Source organism: Bufo gargarizans, chromosome 2, assembly GCF_014858855.1.
Source record: "Bufo gargarizans isolate SCDJY-AF-19 chromosome 2, ASM1485885v1, whole genome shotgun sequence".
Classification (NCBI taxonomy): Eukaryota; Metazoa; Chordata; class Amphibia; order Anura; family Bufonidae; genus Bufo; species Bufo gargarizans.
In genome coordinates this window covers 191,856,568-191,882,083 of record NC_058081.1, presented here as the reverse complement: position 1 = coordinate 191,882,083, position 25,516 = coordinate 191,856,568, and the positions used below count along the sequence as shown (strand labels likewise).

Sequence of the window (25,516 nt, the reverse complement as noted above, 5' to 3'; positions counted from 1 at the left end):
CTACTTTCACAAACTTTGTTTGGGGCTCTGGAAATGTTAATCCTGTCCGACTCTGCAGGCAGCATGCTATAGAGCAGATAAGGCTGAACAGATTGACCTACAATTTTATGGGAAAAGATTCAGTAAAACTTTTATTTTTTACATTTATATCTCTGCTTTTTGTAACTTAGGACCACCCCAGTGAACAGGCATCAGTACACAGGAGAGGCGTTATCAGTGACTGACAGCTATAAATATATGCACACACTTATACCGAGAAGGACATCAATCACTGATAACACTTCCCCCATGTACAACCATCAGTGACTGACATGTATCTCTGTATACACACTTACACAGAGAATGCCATCAATCACATATCACCCCTCCCTCGTGTACAACTATTAGTCACTGACCGCTATCTCTATAGACACACTTAGGCCTCATGCACACGACAGTATTTTTTCACTGTCCGCAAAACGGGGTTCCGTTGGTCCGTGACCGTTTTTTCATCAGTGGGTCTTCCTTGATTTTTGGAGGGTCCACGGACATGAAAAAAAAAGTCGTTTTGGTGTCCCCCTGGCCGTGCTGAGCCAAACGGATCCGTCCTGAATTACAATGCAAGTCCATGTGGACGGATCCATTTGACGTTGACACAATATGGTGCAATTGCAAACTGATCCGTCCCCATTGACTTTCAATGTAAAGTCTGGAGTTCTTTTATACCATCTGATCGGAGTTTTCTCCAATCCGATGGTATATTTTAACTTGAAGCGTCCCCATCACCATGGGAACGCCTCTATGTTAGAATATACTGTCGGATATGAGTTACATCGTGAAAACTCATATCCGACAGTATATTCTAACACAGAGGCGTTCCCATGGTGATGGGGACGCTTCTAGTTAGAATATACTACAAACTGTGTACATGACTGCCCCCTGCTGCCTGGCAGCACCCGATCTCTTACAGGGGGCCGTGATCAGCACAATTAACCCCTCAGGTGCCGCACCTGAAGGGGTTAATTGTGCGTATCATAGCCCCCTGTAAGAGATCAGGGCTGCCAGGCAGCAGGGGGCAGACCCCCCCCTCCCCTGTTTGAATATCATTGGTGGCCAGTTCGGTACCCCCTCCCTCCCTGTATTGTAATAAGAACATTGGTGGCAGTGTGCGGCCTCCCCCGGCCCCTCCTCCCTCCCTCTATTGTAATAAGAACATTGGTGGCAGTGTGCGGCCTCCCTCGGCCCCCCTCCCTCCCTCTATTGTAATAAGAACATTGGTGGCAGTGTGCCACCAATGTTCTTATTACAATAGAGGGAGGGAGGGGGGCCGGGGGAGGCCGCACACTGTGCCACCAATGTTCTTATTATAATAGAGGGAGGGAGGGGATGCCGCACACTGCCACCAATGTTCTTATTACAATAGAGAGAGGAAGGGGGGCCGGGGGAGGCCGCACACTGCCACCAATGTTCTTATTACAATAGAGGGAGGGAGGGGGGGCCGGGGGAGGCCGCACACTGGCCACCAATGTTATTAATACAATAGAGGGAGGGAGGGAGGGGGGGGCCGCACTGGCCACCTATGATATTCAAACTGGGGATGGGGGGGTCTGCCCCCTGCTGCCTGGCAGCCCCGGATCTCTTACAGGGGGCTATGATACGCACAATTAACCCCTTCAGGTGTACAGATCACAGCCCCCTGTAAGAGATCGGGTGCTGCCAGGCAGCAGTCATGTACACAGTTCGTTGTATATTCTAACTAGAAGCGTCCCCATCACTATGGGAACGCCTCTGTTAGAATATACTGTCGGATCTGAGTTTTCACGAAGTGTTCTTTCACAGACCCATTGACTTGAATGGGTCTGTGAACCGTTGTCCGTCAAAAAAATAGGACAGTTCATATTTTTTTGACGGACAGGATACACGGATCACGGAGGTGGATGACAAACAGTGCATTTTCCGAGTTTAACGGACCCATTGAAAGTCAATGGGTCCACAGAAAATCACGGAAAACGGAACAACGGCCACGGGTGCACACAACGGTCGTGTGCATGAGGCCTTACACAGACAATGCTATCAATCACTGATAACGCCTCCCCCAGTGGTCTCAATAACGCCTGTATAAGCGTCATAGATGTTTGTTCAGGCTGTTTTGTTCAGACTCTGAAACAAGTTTAGGGCTATCACTCCGCTGCGATAAACAGTGAATCTGTATGAGGATGAAAGATTGCTTTAGTAATGGTTTATCTCCATACACAGAGAATGATTGCTGCATGTACATGCAGCTCACCCCTTGGGTCAACAATCAGGAACTACGAGTATAAATAGCTTGTTCCAGATTAAAATAAAATAAAAACCATTATTCACTTATTGAAAATATTACCGTTCCAGCACTACAACTCCTGTCACCGTAATTTTTTATCTCTGCTGGATCGGAAGTGATGAAGCTCCATTACCTTTTACATGATAGCTGTAGCCAATCACTAGCCTCAGCAGTGACATGTGCAGAGGGACAGGAGGCATAGTGCGTGAGTGGTGTGACTTTCAAAGTGTGAGTGATTTTTTTTTATGTATTTATTTTTTTAAACACCTCCTGCCTTAACTTAAAGGGAACTTGTCACCGGGATTTTGTGTATAGAGCTGAGGACATGAGTTGCTAGATGGCCGCTAGCACATCCGCAATATCCAGTCCCCATAGCTCGGTGTGCTTTTATTGTGTAAAAAAACAACAAAAACTATTTGATACATATGCAAATTAACCCAAGATGAGTCCTGTCCCTGACTTATCTCACGTACAGGACTCATCTCAGGTTAATTTGCATATGTATCAGCACACAGAGCTATGAGGACTGGGTATTGCGGATGTGCTAGCGGTGATCTAGCAAACCATGTCCTCAGCTCTATACACAAAATCCCGGTGACTGGTTCCCTTTAAATTTTCTGTTTTGTCGGACAACCCCTTTTACAATCTGAACAAGCCACTGAGTATACGCCTCTGAACATCTGGCTGAGAAAACAGACTTGTGACAGTATTGGCTTATGTTCAGAAGTCACAGAAATTTACCACAGTTGATTTTGCCATGAATGTGCAGTAAACCTTCATGTATAGAAATAGAATTCTCTGTGGTTTTTGCATGAATTTCAACTTTTGCATTGCAGAGAGTGAAATATGTAGCCAAATTCAGCAAAAAAGTGCATGCAGAATTTTAAATGTTATCAAATGTAAATGGGGTTCAGTAAACCCACACTACAACTAGCATCGTATTGCATTGTCTTGCAGAAAAAAAAAAAAAAAAGTACAACTTCTGAAAATGGTCACCACTGAACCTGAAAGACCCTAGATTATATAAAAGAGATGTACTCTGGAACTTTTCAATGCTACTAAGACTAGTGCAGAACTTTATTATTTGTACTGTACTTAAAAAGTTTTATTGTATGTCAAAAAAAAAATAAGTTATGCTTTACCTTTCGATGAATAGTTTTAGGATCTACATCAGTGACAACAATATCACGGAGACGGGCAAACAGATCTTTCTTCTGGGCCTGCACAGTAAAAGAGGCATCCATACCTTGAAGCAAAAAAATGAGTAAAATTATTACGATAAAGAACTTGAAAATGTGTATCCAAAGTCATCAAGCTCAATTTCTATTGTCCTTGGTTAGTGACAGGATAGAACAAATACTTTACACACCAACTAGCAAACAAAAAAAGTGGTAAAGAGGTAGTTATGCATCCTAAATGTTTTTTTTTTTCTAATTCCGTGAAAATCACCAGAAGGACTTGTGTGACATTGTAACTGTGGAACAAAAACTGAAATTGCCCCAACCTCCTGTTACCCAAGGATTGCACTTTCTTAATTATTAATTAACTCAATAGTACTTTATGCCACGATATGGCCACTTAATGGTTATGAATTACTTTGAATGCCTTTTTCTATTACTGCATCGTACTTATTTTTGGCTAAAAACATTTGTCCAATGTGGCTTTATTAAAAACACTAACGGGGGTAATGCGGATGCAGCTACAGCATCTAGTACTAGCATACATACTCTACCTAATGAAGGGGGTAATGCAGATGCGCTACAGCATCTAGAGATAATGTGGATGCAGCTACAGCATCTAGTACTAGCATAAATACTCCACCTAATGAAGGGGGTAATGCAGATGCAGCTACAGCATCTAGAGATGATGTGGATGCACCTATAGCATCTAGTACTAGCGCAAATACTCCACCTAATGAAGAGATCATGTGGATGCAGCTAGAGCATCCAGTCCTAGCACCAATACTCTATCTTAAGAGGGGAGTAACGAGGTGTCCAATGCATGTTGGAACCAAGTAGGTTTGTTAGCTACTGCATCAAGTGATAATGCAATTTCTCTTCTCGCTGAAGGGCATAATGCGGTAATCAAATGTTTGGAAGACACAACCCAGCAATAGCGCAAAGAATATGCCTGCTGATATGAGTACCTGGTGTGTGCCAGAGTTGACCATAAACATCATTTAATAGTGATGCCTTAGTCCTTCTACAGAGAGGGTACATGGGCATGATGCATGCCAGAACTGCGAAGGCCTGACTAACGTAGTTTGTAGTAATATTTGAATTACCTCACCTATTAAGTGGGTGAAGGCAGATGTCTGTTGCACCCCAAAACTTCATAAGGATTGCCTCCTCCATGGAAAAAAGGGCGGACAAGGAAGGGAGCCAGCAGAATGCCTGTCTGGAGATTTTGTACAACACCGGGCAGTGTCAAGGGGTCACTGGATTTATACTGTACTGTAGTAGGCTGCAAAGCGGATTTAGTTGGAGATGGTGAATTGGGGGGGGGGGGGGGGGGGGGGTCCCCTCCCCAGACAGGGAAGATGGAGAGGGGGTGGAAAGTGGTCAAGAGGGGCTGTTGGACATATGCCCCACTGGGCTGCAAAAGCTTTGGCCTCAATTAGTTCTCATTGCCAGGGAGAAGATTGGAAAAAGAAAGGCTAGCACCAACGAAGTAAGCTGAACAGGGCGGAAGCGTGCGCTGGGATAGGGAGGAGGCTGGCCAGCATTTGCAGGAAGAGATCGAGCTCCACCTACAGGGTTCAGGCCTAGTCTGGGGGACACTGCGTGAGACTCTAGTAGAGGTGGAGCCGGGGGCCTACTGAGCCCTCCGGTAGGGAGTGCAGACGCTGAGGAAAGGACGGACCGGTGAGAATGAAGGCACAGGCTAGAGAGAATGAAGGCTGTCCTTGCCATCTGTGGATAGAAGAGCCCACAGCTTGCAGGTGGGACCCACGACCTACTATTATCCCACTCCATCGGACTGTGATACCCAAGGCCAAATTCTTGATATTCATTGTGGAACAGGATACAGCTTTAGAGTCCCCATAGGAAGAGAGCAAGGTAAAATGGGAACCACATTAGAGAGAAAAGGGACTTAAATACGATAGCGGCCTGGTTAGAGTCTGAGGACAGGGGCCAAGTTAAAGGGGTTGACTCATCTTGCCGTTACTAGGGCGAAATGAGACAGTCTCGACAACTTCCCAGACGGGAAACCACAGAGCGTTACACTGTCTCCGAGTTAGGGACACAGCATAGCTTTCCGTCCTACAGCGGTTTCCGTAGATCTCATGCACGGCAATTGGACCTACTAAAACAGGAGAACGTCAGAGTTCTCTGATTTTTCCCGGCTGGGAGGTGTTTTCGGGACTGTGTCTCATCTTGCCATAGTACCAGCGACATGAGACAACCCCTTTTACCCCTTGAGAGCCACATAGGAGAACAAGGGAAAGAAATTCCTGTTCCGACAGGATGTTACTGTGCAATAATGGGAGAGGAAAAGAAGGTCCGTAATATAATTCCCTTATCATCGGTTTCTGTCCTCCCTAGCTCCAGCTGTATTACTTTCGTCAATGTGTTGCCCCTTGGGGACAGAAGCTACTCTGGAATAAAGAGAGGACTTAGTTTCCAGCAGCTACGGTGACTTGATTCATGGCGGATAACGGCAGATTTGTTATCCACTGTTCCTCCTTGCTTTCTACAGGTAGGCAACGAGCAGCAGGCTTGGGGATCTTTTGGTCTCCCTCCTAATTTGTCAGATTACAGGTGGTTTGCGAATGCCTGTAAGCCCAAAATATAAAGGTCTCCAGCAGACTTGCATGGCGGGTATGTATGCCTCCTTTGGACACTAAGCTAAAACTGATTAGCTCAGTGTCTGCAGCAGGGGTATAGCTGAGGAGGAGCCAACACTTTCTTTTTCAAGCTTAGTGTAGCCTCCTAGTGTCAGCCGCTATTTCCATGGTCTTTTGTGGCCTCCAATAATACGATAAAAAATTGTCAAAACCACATGAAGGCGCATCAATCCTGGACCCAGGATTGATGCACCTTCATGTCGTTTTGACAGGGGATATCATGTATTTGTTTCTTTTAATCATGTATATTTAATAAAGAATATTTTTATATAATTTTGAAGCAGTGTGCTAGTTTGTTATTTATCGGTATTATATATTTCAGGATTGCACCTGCTAAATTATGTACATGTATAGGCCATCTTTTTCATAGGTGTATAGGTGTAAAGCAGACATAAGGGCTAAAGAACAACCCTCTAGACTGCTTCTTTGACAGATCTCACAGTGAAGGAAAGAGCAGTCAGCATTGTATGTAAAACGATGCAGGCTCCAGAGGACAATTGGTTGAGCAGCTTTTTTTTTTTTTATTAAAGACTTACTCAAACATTTTTGAACCCAGAATAAGAAGTACAATGCAATACTTACAAATACACCCAAAGGAACCCACAGCCTTAGGCCTACTAGTGCTAGTTCTATAGTTACCTAATGGTAGCAACATTTCCAGTTACTTCATCCATATCCTGTATCCAGTTACTTTCCTCCTACATCCTGTGTCCAATTCCATCTGTACACCACAACCTATTAGTTGTTCTTCTAGTGTGCGCTACCCCTTTCCAATCCAACTACAAATTTAATATTAAGTGATACTAAAATATCTCAACCTTTTCTCTTGCTGTGGCGCTGTGATGGACTTACCCTGTATCCTAATGTCGGCAATGTTGCATGATTCATCACAAACAAAAATATTAAAGGCATTTAAAGTTGCAGAAATCTTCAAGTCAATGATATCCTGTTCGAATGTTCCCAATACTGGTGAAACAATGGTAAAAAAGTGTTGTTTATAAAAGCAATACAAGCAGAAAAAAAAACTGAAATGGTCTAGAATACAGTCAGAATTTTTCCTGAAAAGAAGGAACAATATAAACATATACTGTGAAATTTTAGGATGAACCTAAAATGCACTCTAACCTTTACAGGTGAACTTAATGTGACCTTCTCTAAACTTCAGAATGTTCAATATTTCAGTACTTTTTGCACAACTTGCTGTTCTCCAACAAGGATTCACAACAGGTGGTTGATCCATGGATCGCCCAATAAATTTCCTGGTTCAATTAGAATTGGTATTTAAACAGTCCTCGTCATCATGCTGTTCACATTTTGACATCATGAGACCAAGACGACATTGATCAACAGTACCTCGCCATTGGGAGGCTTCAAGCAGGATTTTCTCAGAAGGAAGTTGCTGCTGAGATTAGAGTTTCACAGACTGTCATCAGCAGGTTGCAAATAAGATACAGAGAGACTGGAAGAGCTTTTCCAGGATCCTGAATGGCAAACTGGTCTAGCTATATAAAAGGATTTATCACTACAAAGATCCTAAATACAATATCAGGACAACCGTGCGTATATAATATAAATGTAGTGTGTTCTCCAGGACAGTGCACTTTAGTGGACTTCAATGGGAGCAGAGCTGCATTTATAAGCGCAGTCTTCCTGCGATGGCACCGCATAGAACAGCTGATCATTTAGTTTAACTCATAATAGCCTGATATATATGTCCATGTAAAGGGACCCTTACAGCATAACCTTATGAAAATCCACCATAGGAAAAAAGATCTTGACTGAAGTAATACACTGGAAAAATCAATGCAATCTTACATCGTTGTCATGTCAGTTTGTGACATGTATTCAGCAACATGGGACTATCATCACAAAAAAGTATATCTAAGAGTACAAGTACAAAGCAATAACTAACCAGGGTCTGGTTTAGTGGCAATATTTTTCTCTCCTTCTGCATCAGGTTTTGTTTCTTTAGCTCTCTCTGCCACTTTGGTCTCGGCAGACGGAAGAGCAGCTGATAGAAAATTCATTAATGATAGCAATGCTTGCGTGTGGAGCACCAAGTCCAGTGAAGTCATGGAAAACTGGCAAAAGGAAATCATGCATAAAATTTTAAAATCGGCACAGCCAACATACTTTATGACATTGCGGCAAAACGAAAAATAAACCAATCACATGTCCAATTGTAATATCATTACCATAACACAAAATCTACTTTGTAATGTTCTTCTTCATAGTACTTGTTGATAATGACAAGTCAGAGGGACTGGGTCTGTCTTTAAGGGGTTCTCTAGGAATAGAAAAAGATTGCCGCTTTCTTCAAAAAACAGCAACACGCCTGTCCACAGGTTGTATGTGGTACTACAATAATTCACTTCAATGGAGCTGAGCTGCTATACCAGACATAATTTGGAAGAAGGCAGCCATGTTTTTCTAATCCTGGACAACCCTTTTAAAAAGCTGAGTTCTAGGTACACTCATGTGAATAATCCTTGGCTTCAGTAACAACAATTTCAAGGCAGTGCTAACATGCTGTATTATCATTGGAAACCATCGCCGTAGAACATTTGTTTAACCTCAATTTAATATAGCAATATTTGCAAGGAGGATTCATTTCCTCTGTCTGGACTGCATTTGATTACAATTTGCAAATACAGGTGAATAGTGGTCTAAAGCCCATTTCCGCATCAAAAGCTCCCTTAGGCTACAAGCACATGGCCGTATATATTTTTCGGTCTCCAAACAGCGAATCTGCAAAATACTGATACTGCCATATGCATGCCGCTTTTTCCTACTAGAACTGCCTTATCTTGTCCACAAAACAGATATGAATAGGACATGTTCTATAATTTGCTAAACAGCTGTGGACTAGTGTTGAGCGAACTTGTGTTTTCAAGTTCGGTGTACAAGGTTCAGGTTATCTAAGAATTCCGTTATGGATTCCGCGACCACGGACCATGACTTACAGTCTGTGGTAGCGGAATCCATAATGGAATTCTTGGATAACATGAACCCAAACCTTGTATGCCTAACATTAAAACACAAGTTCGCTCATCCCTACTGTGGACAGTGCGAGGATGACGGTTGTATGCTGTCCACATTTTTAAGCTTTTTTTTTAGCACATACAATACTCTTTATTTCAATACACTGTCCACACCACAAAATGGAGAATAATAGTTAAAGGGAACCTGTCACCATGAAAATGTGCTGTAAGCTTACCGGTAGCATGTTATAGAGCAGAAAGAGACGAGAAGATTGATAGATAATTTTATAGTTAAAGACTCAAAAATATTAGCATTTATACATTTAAATTCCTGGTTATTTTGAGCTTTGAAGCTTACATCGATCTCTATATGTGTGTCTGGCAATCACGGATAGGACCGCCTCCTTAATTTCAAAGCCCAGAATGAGCATGAATTCGAATGAATACATTTTACTGACTCTTTTCACACAAAGCTATATATTAATTACACCCACCCTATAGCTTGCTGCCTGAAGCTGAAACATTATGTTCAACATGACAAGTTAGGATACTTTCACACTTGCGGCAGAGGAATCCTGCAGGCAGTTCAGTCGCCGGAACTGCCTGCCGGATCCGTCAAAACGTATGCCAACTGATGGCATTTTAAGACGGATCAGGATCCTGATCCGTCTTACAAATGCATTGAAATGCCTGATCCGTCTTTCCGGTGTCATCCGGAAAAACTGATCCGGCATTTATTGTTTTCACATTTTTTGAAGGACGGAGCCGGCATTCCGGTATTTTGAATGCCGGATCTGGCACTAATAAATTCCTATGTAAAAAAAATCTGGCATTCCGGCAAGTGTTTATTTTTTTTGTCCGGAGATAAAACCGTAGCATGCTGCGGTATTATCTCCTTTCTGATCAGTCAAAAAGACTGAACTGAAGACATCCTGAACGGATTACTCTCCATTCAGAATGCATGGGGATAAAACTGATCAGTTCTTTTCCGGTATTGAGCCCCTAGGACGGAACTCTATGCCGGAAAAGAAAAACGCTAGTGTGAAAGTACCCTAACAAATAACATAACATGATTAAGATATAGAAAGATGATTTATATTCACTAATGGGCAATTCTAATCAACTGAAAGCAAATATCCAGTTATACTCACATTCAAAGTCTGCAGAGTACTGCTGTGAACAGTTCTAAAATCGGGCCCATTGCTGTCAGCCTGAAATCAAGAAAATAGTTCATAGGCACAAACGGCTTCATAAGTGTGCATGCTAAATGAAAAGAAACCACCCTCCCCCACACCACTGACACAAAACGCTCTTTACCATACTGCAATTAAAAAAGAAAAAAAAAACTAGAGCAGTATAGTATAGAGAAACACAGAATTGTTACTGCAGAGATTGCACAATTCAAGTCTACAAGTGTAATCAGCAGTATGCTGTTTGCAGAGCATGGGTAACTGCTAGAGCAATAAAAATAAAAATTATTATATATGCCCACAAGAGGGCAACACAACCCTCTATTTTACCACCTGGATGTCAGTGTAGCCAGAGAAGGGATGAGCTGAAGAACAGATTTCCCAAACACTTAGGCTGCTTTCACACTAGCGTTCGCTGGTCCGCTCGTGAGCTCCGTTTGAAGGGGCTCACGAGCGGACCCGAACGCAGCCGTCCAGCCCTGATGCAGTCTGAATGGAGGCGGATCCGCTCAGACTGCATCAGTCTGGCGGCGTTCAGCCTCCGCTCCGCTCGCCTCCGCACGGACAGGCGGACAGCTAAACGCTGCTTGCAGCGTTCGGGTGTCCGCCTGGCCGTGCGGAGGCGTGCGGATCCGTCCAGACTTTCAATGTAAGTCAATGGGGACGGATCCGTTTGAAGATGCCACAATGTGGCTCAATCTTCAAGCGGATCCGTCCCCCATTGACTTTACATTGAAAGTCTGGACGGATCCGTACTAGGCTATTTTCACACTTAGCTGTTCTATGCTAAAAATAATGCAGACGGATCCGTTCTTAACGGAGCCTCCGTCTGCATTATTATGAGCGGATCCGTTCAGAACGGATCCGCCCGAACGCTAGTGTGAAAGTAGCCTTAAAGTGTAACTGTGGCTTCAGTTTAAAGAGTCTTCTTAGCAAAGCTTTAACGGAGAGTTATTAAGGAAAGTTTGTCCACAGCCTAACAAATCAGATAGGCAGGGTGATGGGCAGTGATAGGTATGGCACCTGTATACAGTCCGGGACAAGAGGCAGGCTGGAAGCCTCTGTATGGGACAAACTGGCGTCTTCAGCGCTCAGTAAAGCTCTTAGCAGCGCTGTCAGACAATGCTTTACACCCTGTTTTCTAGAACAAAGGAACATCTTTCCCTGATGGAGTATATTACAAAAAATGTTTAACATCCTTGTCCCCACACTAGACAAATCATCATGAAAGTTGCCTGCAAACCTTTATATACTCCATTTTCAGAAGATGTTGATTAGTGTCATCTGAGGAATTAATAAGAAGCAGGGGTCCTCCTGTGGGACCTGTGTGAGTACAGAAGACATAAATGACAGTAAATAACGGATATGCTGAGTTATGTCCAGAAATGGGACACTCTTCATATAGGTGTATAGTCTTACCTGTGAACTCATTACAGGTCATGCTGAATTTTTGTAAATATACTGCTGCAGTCATTTCATGGTTCCCCACCCGTGTCACTGCTCCAAGCTGTGAGGCCTGAATGACATGAAATGGAGAAGAATTTCCCCTAATCTGCTTCATTAGCTGGACCATGACCTGGGCAAAGAGAAAAGACGTGTTATACTGGGGAAATGTGCTTCATAAAGGGTAAAAGTCATGAAAATACTGACAAATACACTTTTTCTATTGCTTTGTATGCCAGCCTGGGGTCCCCACCTCTATACATTGATATAACTAACTGTTGCTGGCTTCTCAATAAAAATATATACATGAAACTACAAAAGGCATTGAAACACGAAGTGACAGTATTACCTTTTTAATTTCAAAATTAATTAGAAGACTCAGCTCAGACAAGGATTTTACCGATTCCGGCTCGGAGATTTCACCAAATTCCTTCTTCGAGGATGTGCTGAGCACACTCTCCTGTTTAGGCTTTACAATCTCTGTCACCAAAAAATGAAAAAAAGTAATTTCATTATATCCATCAATATAAGGGCTTATCTACAATAGTGTATGTATTTTGCGATCCTCAAAAAATACGGATGACATTCTGTATTTTGTGGAACAGAACAGCTGTTGTGCAGACAATAATAGGACATGTTCATATTTTTGCGGAACAGACATATGGAAACGGAATGCACACAGAGTAACTTCCATTTTTTTGGGTGGACCCATTGAAATGAATGATTCCGCATACGGTCTACAAAAAATAAAAATAAAAATGAACGAAACCGACACGAAAAGAAAATACGGTCTTGTGCATGAGCCCTAAACAAACTTTATGGAACCGGTCATGAACTTTATGTTGCGCTAACAGATTCAGCAGTTACTTACCCACTAATGTAAAGCATTTTGCAGCACTTACTGTATAATGCTGGCAGTGCGCTCAGGAGAAGACTTATGTGCTACCAGAGAAGAGCTCGACTTAGGGCAAGTTCACAGTTCAGTTATTTGGTCAGTTATTCATGTTTGTGTGAGCCAAAACCCGTAGTGAAGCCTACTCAGAGATCAGGTGTAATGGAAAGATTTGCTCCTGTTCTGCGTTTTTGGCCCACACCTGGTTTTGGCTCACAATAACTGATCCAAATAACTGACCGAATAACTGAAGTGTAAACTTACCCTTACTCATAAGCTCACACTCCCTCTCGGCCTATTCAGTTTTCTTCTATCAAAAGGCAGCATCAAGTGGACAGGAGAGCTTAAAGGAAATGCGTCGCCAAAAATGTTATCTCCCAGTTAAAATTAGATAGTAACATCTCGTTTTTTCTGATCTGCTTTTATTTTCTGATTGTACATTTTTAAAATTCTGTTTCCTGAACATGATTATGGGGGCGGCCATCTGAGCTGTTCTTAACAGCATTTAGAAAGCAGTAAGAAAGTTGCTTTATGGCAGCCACATGGGCCATAGACACAATGGTCAGGAGGGGACCTCATTGACTTCTATGGGAGAGCATGTTCTGTGATCTGTGCAGAGGTCATTGTACATGGAAAGAACAGATGAGCTCTGACAATCACCTACTGTGAGTGGTGGATCTGGTCTTATCTGTACACAGAGGTGATATCATTACAGGCAGGATTAGAATGAGAACTGCGGTAAAGTGATCTGTACAAGTGGCATCTATTATTAGACATAGTGGCCGGTGCAAAACTACAGGATTTTCTTATTTTAGTTTAAATATAAAAAAGTGATATGGAAAATTAAAAATAACACCAAAAATTATTTAAAATAGGTTAACCATAAAAAAATATAAAGTGATTTAAACTGCAGGTCATTTCTGATGACACCTTCCCTTTAAGCTTATAAATAAATGAGGACCCTTCTTTGACAGTGCCCGACTCTTCTCCAGTGCACGCTACCAGCATTATATAAGGGCAGATAAGTGACGGACCCCTGAAATCAGAGTCTCTGTCACTACTGAGGGCAGCACATGTTCATAACAGGCTCCCCGAATACAGCAGCAATGCAGTTCAAACTCCTTTATAGATTCTATTCTCAGAGTGGAGCCAGTACCGATATCTGGAGATTCTCAGGTTAATTCAAGTATATTAGTAAGTGGTATCTCTTCTACCTTAAACACATTTAAACATCATTTTTCGAGCTGGACAACCTTTTCTTTTTTTTTTTTAAATGACCCTTCCCCACAGTTTACCTGTACCTGTAGTCTGCTCTGTATCGGCAACACCTTCTTTACCTTCACCAAGATTTTCCACCAAGACATTGAAGAGTACATTTAAATCTTCCTGACTCAATGAGACCTTAAAAAAAATATATATATATATAAATTATTACAATGGATTTTCACTACACATTTCCAGACTGGTACTTTTTCACATGGGAAGGGATTGCGGTTAGATATACCAGTATACCTATAGTATAGTAATCCCCTCTAAATGCAGAAATGAAGTTACAGCAGAGTCACAAGCAAAACTTCTAGAGACAAATGCCACACAAAAATTAAATCCGATGGAGCAAGCCACCTCCATATGAAAGTGGATGCATACGGAGGTACATTATGCTTATAAACCTGAGTCCTGTTCTGACAGCAATGGGGTTTCTACCCAGCTCTCAGTACTAACAAAGTTACCGTTTAAGGGTACTTTCACACTAGCGTTTTTGTTTTCCGGTATTGAGTTCCGTCACAGAAGCTCAATACTTGCGACCCTAGTAGCTGTAATTGCAGCCCTATACTGTACATTACCCCAACTCCCCTGACGAAGCTGCCTTAGGTGGGGTAGGGATTGTTCATATATTTTAGGCAGGTTACAGTATAGGGCTGCAATTACAGCTACTAGGGTCACAAGTTTTGTCCAGCTCAGCAGATATCAAGTACATGTCCGGAGGCCAACAGCTTCGGTCTCCCTGTGTCTTAGATGTGTGAATGAAGGATGGATGTCTGTTATACAGGAATACAAGAATACATTTCACCCACTATAATAGGAACTCTGATATAAAAAGACCTAAAGGGACACTACCAATTCACCATTTGAGAGCACGCCACAGTTGATCGTGTTTTGACTTTTGCTATAGTATCCTGAGGGTCGTACAAGTGTGAAAGTACCCCAACATCAAAAACATGTTGGCAAAATGAGGGCAATGTGTATTTGGCTGGATAAGCTTAGAAAGCAATTTCATTTTTGCTGGCCTCTGTAATTACTTACATCCATTGTATTTAGATGTCCTTTCACTTCCAAAATAGGAACATCGTGGTACCATGTAGCTGCAAGGTTGCGATTTACAGACAAACACAGATTGATTGGGTGGAGGATCTGTATGTCTGACTGGGCTGAACTTGTATGCAGGACTTCCCTACAATGAAAAAGTTGAGCAAAACAGTTGATTTTGAAGCAAATGTATCAGACTCTTCAGTATGCCGTCTCATGATTTGATTATTCAATTTAAAAGTACAGCATTTGTTATTGTATGACTATGTTTAGATCTGCTACAGGAGGTCCACTGTGGAAAAATAGGGCTGCATAAAGCGTTATTTTTTCCAGCAACATAGACACCTTAGCACACAGACCCTGTTACAAGTCAATCCGGTGGCAGTTATGGGACAGGTCAATCACTTCACTGTGGTCTCCGTTACCAATGAAACCATGCCCGAGAAGTGAGCATGCATTCACATATACATTATAAGAGTAAACTATAACCTGTCAGAAACTAGATCAATTTCTGCAACACCGGATAGCACAATCTAAACATTATTAACCCCTTCAGGACCTAGCGATTTTCAGTTCTTTGCATTTTCGTTTTTACTACCTACATTTGTTTTTACTACATACATTATGTTTCTTTGCTGGACAAATTGTAATGCCACCATTTACTGTTGCATATGGGTTTTGTTTTTATTGCATTCCCTACGCCGCTAAAACTGACCTGTGCCCTTCGTTCTTTGGGTCAGTACAATTACAGAGATACCACATTTATATTGTTTTTCTTGTGTTTTAATAATGAAAATAATAATAAAAAATGTTGGATATTTTTTTCCTTTTAGTCACCATATTCTGACCCCCATAACTTATTTATAGTTACAGTGGATATAAAAAGTCTACACGCCCCTGTTAAAATGTCAGGTTTCTGTGCTGTAAAAAAAATTAGACAAATTTAAATCATTTCAGAACTTTTTCCATCTTTAATGTGACCTATAAACTGTATCACTCAGTTGAAAAACAAAGTAAAAATTTTTAGGTAGAGGGAAGAAAAAAATAAAATAAAATAAAATATGGTTGCTTAAGTGTGCATACCCTTAAAGAGGACCTTTCATCGGTCCAAACATTGTGAACTAAGTATCATTATCTGTACAGCGGCGCCCAGGGATCTCACTGCACTTACTATTACCCCTGGGCGCTGCTCTGTTCTCCTGCTATGCCCTCCGGTATGTTCGGTCACTGGGTTATAGTAGGCGGAGACTTAGGGGACTTGGTTATAGTAGGAGGAGTCTGCCCTTGTTCTGCTGGGAGTCTTCTCCCAGGCTGTAGCGCTGGCCAATCGCAGCGCAAAGCTCACAGCCTGGGAGGTTTTTTTCTCCCAGGCTGTGAGCTCTGCGCTGCGATTGGCCAGTGCTACAGCCTAGGAGAAGGTGACGCCCAGGAGAACAAGGGCAGTCTCCGCCTACTATAACCAAGTGACCGAACATACCGGAGGGCATAGCGGCAGAACAGAGCAGCGCCCAGGGATAATAGTAAGTGCAGTGAGATCCCTGGGCGCCGCTGTACAGATCATGATACTTCGTTCACAATGTTTGGACCGATAAAAAGGTCCACTTTAAACTAATACTTTGCTGAAGCACCTTTTGATTTTATTACAGTACTCTGTCTTTTTGGGTATGAGTCTATCAGCATGGCACATTTTGACTTGGAAAGATTTGCCCACTCTTCTTTGCAAAAATACACTCCAAATCTGTCAGATTGCGAGGGCATCTCCTGTGCACAGTCAAAATAGTGAAACTCTATTTATAGATGAAGGGGGTAGTCGTAGAGTTATTAAGTCAATATCACTGAAATACGACTACCTAAAATTTAACATTTATTTAGGTCGATTAAAATTCCCTAAATGAGGGACAACTTGTACCACAACACACAAAAATACATACAGTACAATAAACACACGAACGAGCAAGATCAGACAGGTAAATTAGTATGAGAGGAAAGAAGGGGGGGAACGCGTCAGGGCCACCCGTGCCATGACACAATCAATCCCTACAATATCCCTTTAAAACTTCTCCTCAGCCCGGAGATGTGTCTTAATGGTAGGCACACTCCGTCCCCGTACCTATACTGTCTATCCTTGAAATGCCCTTTATGCACTATCCCATATGGATATCCGGGTAATAGTGTATAAGAAAAAAGATGTCGCTTAAATAGTCACGTGTCCCGACGCGTTTCCCCCCTTCCTCTCATCAAAGGGGTTCATCAGGGGACAAAAACAGTGTCCATTGAATACATAAAGTATTCAACAGTCGTCTGATAGATATAAACAGAAAACGGATCTTAAATCTGGAGGCCACAAAACAAAAGACCAAAAGGCCAAAAAAAGAGACCAAAAAGGCTGAGAAACTGACTATAGAGGGAGTCCGCACACAATAATGTATAGATACACAGACTAAAATCCCAGTAAAGAGTATACTTAGCTGGCACAGCTCCAAGTCAGCAGGTCTGGATACACCTGTTGTGTTGTGGCCTCCAGGGGGCAAGATGTGATGTAGCTCCAATATGTGTGGAGTTCCCACTGAACCTATATAGCCATATTGGGCTTTTGGGACCAATCAATGATAGTGGTAATGATCATGTGGTCCTCCAAAGGGGAGGAGCCACTGTAATGTGCCGAAAATATTGATCAAAGCTATAGATAGGGACCAGGCATAGATAGATTGCCGCCGGACTTTAATGAGTTGTATAACTTATGTTGAAATATGCGCATCTACTGTCATAGAGGAAGTACCAACCGTCCGGGATGTTGGTGGAACGCACGCCGATTGGTAAAATGGCTGTGCGTTCCAACTCAGACCAATGGGGACGTCACCGGAAGTACGTCACCGGAAGTACGTAAACGGAGCGCATGCCACTAGAGATGACCGTGCGCTCCTCCCAGCGGCCAATAAAGAGTCGCCGCCACCCAAAGGTGGAGACAGGTAGATAAACAAAGTCTCCACCCATTGGGTAAGCAGCCCATCCACTGCTCTGTAGGGCGTACAACCCGTCCGGGATGACAGTTGGAACGCACGCCGAATGGAAAAATGGCTGTGCGTTCCAATTCCAACCAATGGGGACGTGACCAGAAGTACACCACCGGAAGTAGCCTGATGGAGCGCACGCCACCCAAAGATATCGTGCGCTCCACCAGGGGCCAATAGAGAGCCTCCGCCGTCCAGGAGGATAAACCATGTCTCCCTTCATTAGGTGAACAGGCCCTACAGGGGTGCAAAGCCACTGTACTATATATTGATGAAACCGAGCTCCAGAGTATTTAAAAAATAGGTCACAGTTAATAATACATGATTAAGGGCCTCCTAAACCATACGAAAATATAATTATAAACGCGGTCATAGAGATATATATCCGCCAGATGGTTATTACACAGGGTGATTATTACATAACCCTGTCAATCACAGGGTGAGGAGGGGGGTCCGTTAATCCTAGAGTACATTACAATAAGAGTCCATCAATAATGACAGTTCGACACCATCCATTATACTACACTTCATGTCCACCGGTCCCTTATTACGATCTTTTTGGGGAACTACCACAAGATAGTAAATAACGGTGTAATGTCAATTAATATTATGTTCTTGGCGCAAGCCGGATATAACATAAGATAGAGAAAGGGTAATAGATAACAGTCACCCCTAAAATAAATACAAAAGTGACACTTTGCGTGTCGATGATAATTCTATCCCTAATATTAGGATCAAGCGCATAGGAGTATGCTGAGTGTTTCCAATAGTGTCTGTCTAGACTCAAAAATTGCCAGTCTAGAGAAAACATGTAAATGCAAGTTTTTCATTCAAGCCCCTAGGGGACTGGGATCGCAACCTATGAATCCATTCGGCTTCCTTCTGTAGGATCTTGCGGTCCCAGTCCCCTCTCCTAGGGGATGGTCTGACGATCTCCAGAGCTGCGAATTACAATGATTTTGGATCCCCATTGTGGCATTCCCAGATATGATTAGCCACAGGGGTTTCTTTACGTTTTTTTATATCATTAATGTGTTCCAGGATACGTCTACGGAACTCTCTGAAGGTTTTTCCCACGTAGTCAAGAGGACATGTACATTGCGCCAGATAGATCACTCCTTTGCTCCTACAATTCGAGAAATCTCTGATGACATAATTAGTGCCAGTCGCCGAACAAACATTAGTTTTTGTATTATTGATGTAACTGCATGCCATGCATGCCCCGCAGCGAAATGTTCCCAAGGGCTTACGATCCAGCCACGTGCCCTCAGGGGTTGGTCTTACATAGTGGCTGTGTACCAGGCGGTCCCGGAGACTACGACCCCGCCTGAACGTAATGCTTGGACGTGCAGGAAGCACGTCAGCCACACCAGGGTCCATCAAAAGGATGGGCCAATATTTAGTGATGATATTACGGATCTCCCTATTCCTAGTGTCATAGGTAGAAATGATCCTCATAATGTCATCATCCTTATTGCTTGATTCCCTGGGTACCAATAATGTCTCACGATCCCTAGAAACCGCACTCTGGAATGCTCCCCGGAGTACGTTCTGTGGGTAACCCCTCGTTTTAAATCGTTCTTGTAGTTTTCTTGATTCTTGGTAAAAACTATCGCGACTAGAGCAATTTCTTTTCATACGCAAGTATTGTCCTCGTGGGATACCTTTTTTCAGACTCATGGGGTGATAGCTCTCCCAGTGAAGGAGGCTATTCGTGGCAGTTTCTTTCCTAAAGGTGGTGGTGACCAGTTTGTCACCGTTTTTGGTAATTCTAATATCCAAAAAGGTGAGAGACTCATGGTGGAATTCAGATGTAAACGCCAGACCTAGGTCGTTGGTATTAAGTGCTTTAACAAAAAGCATAAATTCCTCCTCATTCCCATTCCATATTATAAACACATCATCGATGTATCTTGTCCATAATGTGATCTTCTCTGCCCACCATGTCTGTAAATCTGGGAAAACCACTTTGTCCTCCCACCAGCCCAGGAAGAGATTAGCATACGATGGGGCACATGAACTCCCCATCGCTGTCCCCCTGAGCTGGTGGAAGAAACGCGTATCAAAAAGAAAGAAGTTATGCGTGAGAACGAATTCCAAAAGCGTCAAGACAAAAGCATTATGAGGTCTATGTGAGACAGCTCTGGTTTTCAGGAAGTCGGACACCGCCATCAGACCCCTATCATGAGGAATACAACTATATAAGGATTCTACGTCTATGCTTGCCAACGAGCATGATGTTTCAATACTAATAGATTCAATCTTTCGTAGAAAATCCATTGAATCACGGGTATACGAAGGGAGAGCTGATACAAAACCCTTAAGTACACGGTCGATATAAATCCCGCTATTTTGTGTTACCGAGCCTACCCCAGATACAATCGGGCGTCCCTTTAGTGGGGAAGTCCCTTTGTGGATTTTTGGTAGACCATAAAATGTGGCGATCTGGGGTGTGCTCGGCAACAGAAAGCGGTATTCCACATCAGATATGACCTTTCTGAGGAGGCCATCCTTCAAGATATTCTCCAAATCCTTCAGGAAAATATCTGTGGGATCCGAGGGCAGAATTCGATAACAACTGCGATCATTCAATAGGCGTTCACACATATGTTTATACTCTACGTGACCCATAATCACTAGATTTCCCCCCTTATCCGCCGGCTTGATTATTATGGTAGTGTCTTTTTCAAGCCCTCGAAGGGCCTCCATCTCCGGGCCCGAAAGATTATGGTAATGAGGTGAATTAGCGGGTAATCTTTCAATCTCCTCTGTGGCCATTTGTAGGAAAATTTCTATGTGATCGTAATTCATGGGAGGTGCAGGTTTCTTGCTTTTAGGTCGAAGATCGGTAAACGGGCCTTGACCAGGTATCCGTGTACCCTCCTCCATCAGATCACAGAGGATTTTGAAATCCGCATAGTCACTCTCCTGTAGGCCTAATTGTTCACACGTAGCTTTATTGTTATTTTTCATGAACTTATGCCATTTGAGTTTCCTTGAAAATAGATGCAAGTCCTTGGTCCACACAAATGGATCAAATCTGGTAGTAGGGACGAAGGACAGGCCTTTCTTCAGAATATTTTCTTCAATGGTACTGAGAGTCCGTGAGGAGAGGTTAATAATTTGTAATTCATCAACAGCGGCCTTACTAGTTATCTTCCCTATACACGATTGCGAAGATCGTACGGACCCCCCCTGGCTAAAAAATTCCCCTGTGATGTAAGAGAGGGGATGGATGTAGCAGAGGAAGAAGAGGACTGAGAGGGTGCCGGGTAATCGCCCCCTTTCCCCCCTCTGTTGTCCGATTTTGCCCATTTTTTATTATAACGGCCTCTTCCACCTCTTCCACCTCTTTTATGACCTCCTCTGTAATTGTTATTACCCCTATTTTGTGGGGGTTCTGAGTCCGAGAACTCCTGCTCAGATGAAGAGACGTCCGTCTCGGAGGGGGTTTCTAGGGATCGTGAGACATTATTGGTACCCAGGGAATCAAGCAATAAGGATGATGACATTATGAGGATCATTTCTACCTATGACACTAGGAATAGGGAGATCCGTAATATCATCACTAAATATTGGCCCATCCTTTTGATGGACCCTGGTGTGGCTGACGTGCTTCCTGCACGTCCAAGCATTACGTTCAGGCGGGGTCGTAGTCTCCGGGACCGCCTGGTACACAGCCACTATGTAAGACCAACCCCTGAGGGCACGTGGCTGGATCGTAAGCCCTTGGGAACATTTCGCTGCGGGGCATGCATGGCATGCAGTTACATCAATAATACAAAAACTAATGTTTGTTCGGCGACTGGCACTAATTATGTCATCAGAGATTTCTCGAATTGTAGGAGCAAAGGAGTGATCTATCTGGCGCAATGTACATGTCCTCTTGACTACGTGGGAAAAACCTTCAGAGAGTTCCGTAGACGTATCCTGGAACACATTAATGATATAAAAAAACGTAAAGAAACCCCTGTGGCTAATCATATCTGGGAATGCCACAATGGGGATCCAAAATCATTGTAATTCGCAGCTCTGGAGATCGTCAGACCATCCCCTAGGAGAGGGGACTGGGACCGCAAGATCCTACAGAAGGAAGCCGAATGGATTCATAGGTTGCGATCCCAGTCCCCTAGGGGCTTGAATGAAAAACTTGCATTTACATGTTTTCTCTAGACTGGCAATTTTTGAGTCTAGACAGACACTATTGGAAACACTCAGCATACTCCTATGCGCTTGATCCTAATATTAGGGATAGAATTATCATCGACACGCAAAGTGTCACTTTTGTATTTATTTTAGGGGTGACAGTTATCTATTACCCTTTCTCTATCTTATGTTATATCCGGCTTGCGCCAAGAACATAATATTAATTGACATTACACCGTTATTTACTATCTTGTGGTAGTTCCCCAAAAAGATCGTAATAAGGGACCGGTGGACATGAAGTGTAGTATAATGGATGGTGTCGAACTGTCATTATTGATGGACTCTTATTGTAATGTACTCTAGGATTAACGGACCCCCCTCCTCACCCTGTGATTGACAGGGTTATGTAATAATCACCCTGTGTAATAACCATCTGGCGGATATATATCTCTATGACCGCGTTTATAATTATATTTTCGTATGGTTTAGGAGGCCCTTAATCATGTATTATTAACTGTGACCTATTTTTTAAATACTCTGGAGCTCGGTTTCATCAATATATAGTACAGTGGCTTTGCGCCCCTGTAGGGCCTGTTCACCTAATGAAGGGAGACATGGTTTATCCTCCTGGACGGCGGAGGCTCTCTATTGGCCCCTGGTGGAGCGCACGATATCTTTGGGTGGCGTGCGCTCCATCAGGCTACTTCCGGTGGTGTACTTCCGGTCACGTCCCCATTGGTTGGAATTGGAACGCACAGCCATTTTTCCATTCGGCGTGCGTTCCAACTGTCATCCCGGACAGGTTGTACGCCCTACAGAGCAGTGGATGGGCTGCTTACCCAATGGGTGGAGACTTTGTTTATCTACCTGTCTCCACCTTTGGGTGGCGGCGACTCTTTATTGGCCGCTGGGAGGAGCGCACGGTCATCTCTAGTGGCATGCGCTCCGTTTACGTACTTCCGGTGACGTACTTCCGGTGACGTCCCCATTGGTCTGAGTTGGAACGCACAGCCATTTTACCAATCGGCGTGCGTTCCACCAACATCCCGGACGGTTGGTACTTCCTCTATGACAGTAGATGCGCATATTTCAACATAAGTTATACAACTCATTAAAGTCCGGCGGCAATCTATCTATGCCTGGTCCCTATCTATAGCTTTGATCAATATTTTCGGCACATTACAGTGGCTCCTCCCCTTTGGAGGACCACATGATCATTACCACTATCATTGATTGGTCCCAAAAGCCCAATATGGCTATATAGGTTCAGTGGGAACTCCACACATATTGGAGCTACATCACATCTTGCCCCCTGGAGGCCACAACACAACAGGTGTATCCAGACCTGCTGACTTGGAGCTGTGCCAGCTAAGTATACTCTTTACTGGGATTTTAGTCTGTGTATCTATACATTATTGTGTGCGGACTCCCTCTATAGTCAGTTTCTCAGCCTTTTTGGTCTCTTTTTTTGGCCTTTTGGTCTTTTGTTTTGTGGCCTCCAGATTTAAGATCCGTTTTCTGTTTATATCTATCAGACGACTGTTGAATACTTTATGTATTCAATGGACACTGTTTTTGTCCCCTGATGAACCCCTTTGATGAGAGGAAGGGGGGAAACGCGTCGGGACACGTGACTATTTAAGCGACATCTTTTTTCTTATACACTATTACCCGGATATCCATATGGGATAGTGCATAAAGGGCATTTCAAGGATAGACAGTATAGGTACGGGGACGGAGTGTGCCTACCATTAAGACACATCTCCGGGCTGAGGAGAAGTTTTAAAGGGATATTGTAGGGATTGATTGTGTCATGGCACGGGTGGCCCTGACGCGTTCCCCCCCTTCTTTCCTCTCATACTAATTTACCTGTCTGATCTTGCTCGTTCGTGTGTTTATTGTACTGTATGTATTTTTGTGTGTTGTGGTACAAGTTGTCCCTCATTTAGGGAATTTTAATCGACCTAAATAAATGTTAAATTTTAGGTAGTCGTATTTCAGTGATATTCATCTCCTGTGCACAGCCCTCTTCAGATCACCCCACAGATTTTTAAATCGGATTCAGGTCTGGGCTCTGGCTGGGCCATTCCAAAACTTTAATCTTCTTTTGGTGAATCCATTCCTTTGTTGATTTGGATGCATGCTTTCGGTAGTTATGCAGAAAGATCAAGTTCCTCTTCATGTTTAGGTTTCTAGCAGAAGCCTGAAGGTTTTGTGCCAATATTGACTGGTACTTTGAACTGTTCATAATTCCCTCTACCCAGTTCCAGCTGAAGAAAAACAACCCCTTGGTATGATGCTGCCACCACCATGCTTCACTGTGGGTATGGAGTTCTTTTGGTGATGTGCAGGGTTGTTTTTGCGCCCAACATATCTTTTGGAATTATGGACAAAAAGTTCAACCTTGGTTTCATCAGACCATAACACCTTTTCTCACATGCTTTCAGCAGACTTCAGATGTGTTTTTGCAAAATGTAGCCTGGCTTGGATGTTTTTCTTCGTAAGAAAAGGCTTTCGTCTTGCCACTCTACCCCATAGCCCAGACATCTGAAGAATACGGGAGATTGTTGTCACATGTACCACACAGCCATTACTTGCTAGATATTCCTGCAGCTTCTATAATGTGTTACTGTGGGCCTCTTGGTAGCCTCCCAGACCAGTTTTCTTCTCGTCTTTTCATCAATTTTGGAGGGGCGTTGAGTTCTTGGTAATGTCCCTGTTGTGCCATATTTTCTCCACTTGATGATGACTGCCTTCACTGTGTTCCATGGCATATCTAATGCCTTGGAAATTCTTTTGTACCCTTCTCCTGACTGATACCTTTTAACAATGAGATCCCTCTGATGCTTTGGAAGCTCTCTGTGGACCATGGCTTTTGCTGTGGAATGTTACTAAGAAAATTTCAGGAAAGATCAACTAGAACAGCTGAACTTTATTTGGGGTTAATAAGAGGTACTTTAACATGATGGCAGGTGTATGCCGACTCCTATTTAATATGATTTTAAATGTGATTGCTTAATTCTGAACACCGCTACAGTTATAAGAGGGTGTGCACACTTACGCAACATTATTTTTGTTTTTTTTGTTTTCTTCCCTCCACTTAAGAGATTTCAGTTAGTTTTTCAATTGAGTTGTACAGTTTATAGGTCACATTAAAGGTGGAAAATGTTCTGAAATGATTTATCTTTGTCAAATTTTTTACAGCACAGAAACCTGACATTTTAACAGGGGCGTGTAGACTTTATATCCACTGTATATCTATAGAGCTGTGTAAGGGTTCATTTTTGTGAGAAAATCTAAAATGATATCAATAAAAACTAGAGTGTGTATGACTTTCAGGTGACAAAAAATCAGTCATTCTGATATTTTTTTATGCCGGTCACCATATGAGATAAAAAAA

General features: G+C 42.9%; 1 protein-coding gene across 2 annotated transcripts in view; it reads right to left on the bottom strand.

Moving 5' to 3' along the window:
- The window catches only part of VPS13C (vacuolar protein sorting 13 homolog C), a 355,707-nt gene that overhangs the window by 123,378 nt on the left and 206,813 nt on the right, over positions 1-25,516 (bottom strand). Inside the window, exons 34-42 of one of the 2 annotated variants that reach the window (XM_044279821.1) lie at positions 14,957-15,104; positions 13,948-14,053; positions 12,110-12,240; positions 11,737-11,893; positions 11,561-11,640; positions 10,279-10,338; positions 8,059-8,227; positions 6,999-7,112; positions 3,442-3,545 (exon numbers count right to left, since the gene is read on the bottom strand). In XM_044279821.1, coding sequence (XP_044135756.1) covers positions 3,442-3,545; positions 6,999-7,112; positions 8,059-8,227; positions 10,279-10,338; positions 11,561-11,640; positions 11,737-11,893; positions 12,110-12,240; positions 13,948-14,053; positions 14,957-15,104 — 1,069 coding nt within the window. The remainder of the gene's footprint in view (positions 1-3,441; positions 3,546-6,998; positions 7,113-8,058; positions 8,228-10,278; positions 10,339-11,560; positions 11,641-11,736; positions 11,894-12,109; positions 12,241-13,947; positions 14,054-14,956; positions 15,105-25,516) is intronic. The other variant, XM_044279822.1, reaches the window with a different exon arrangement.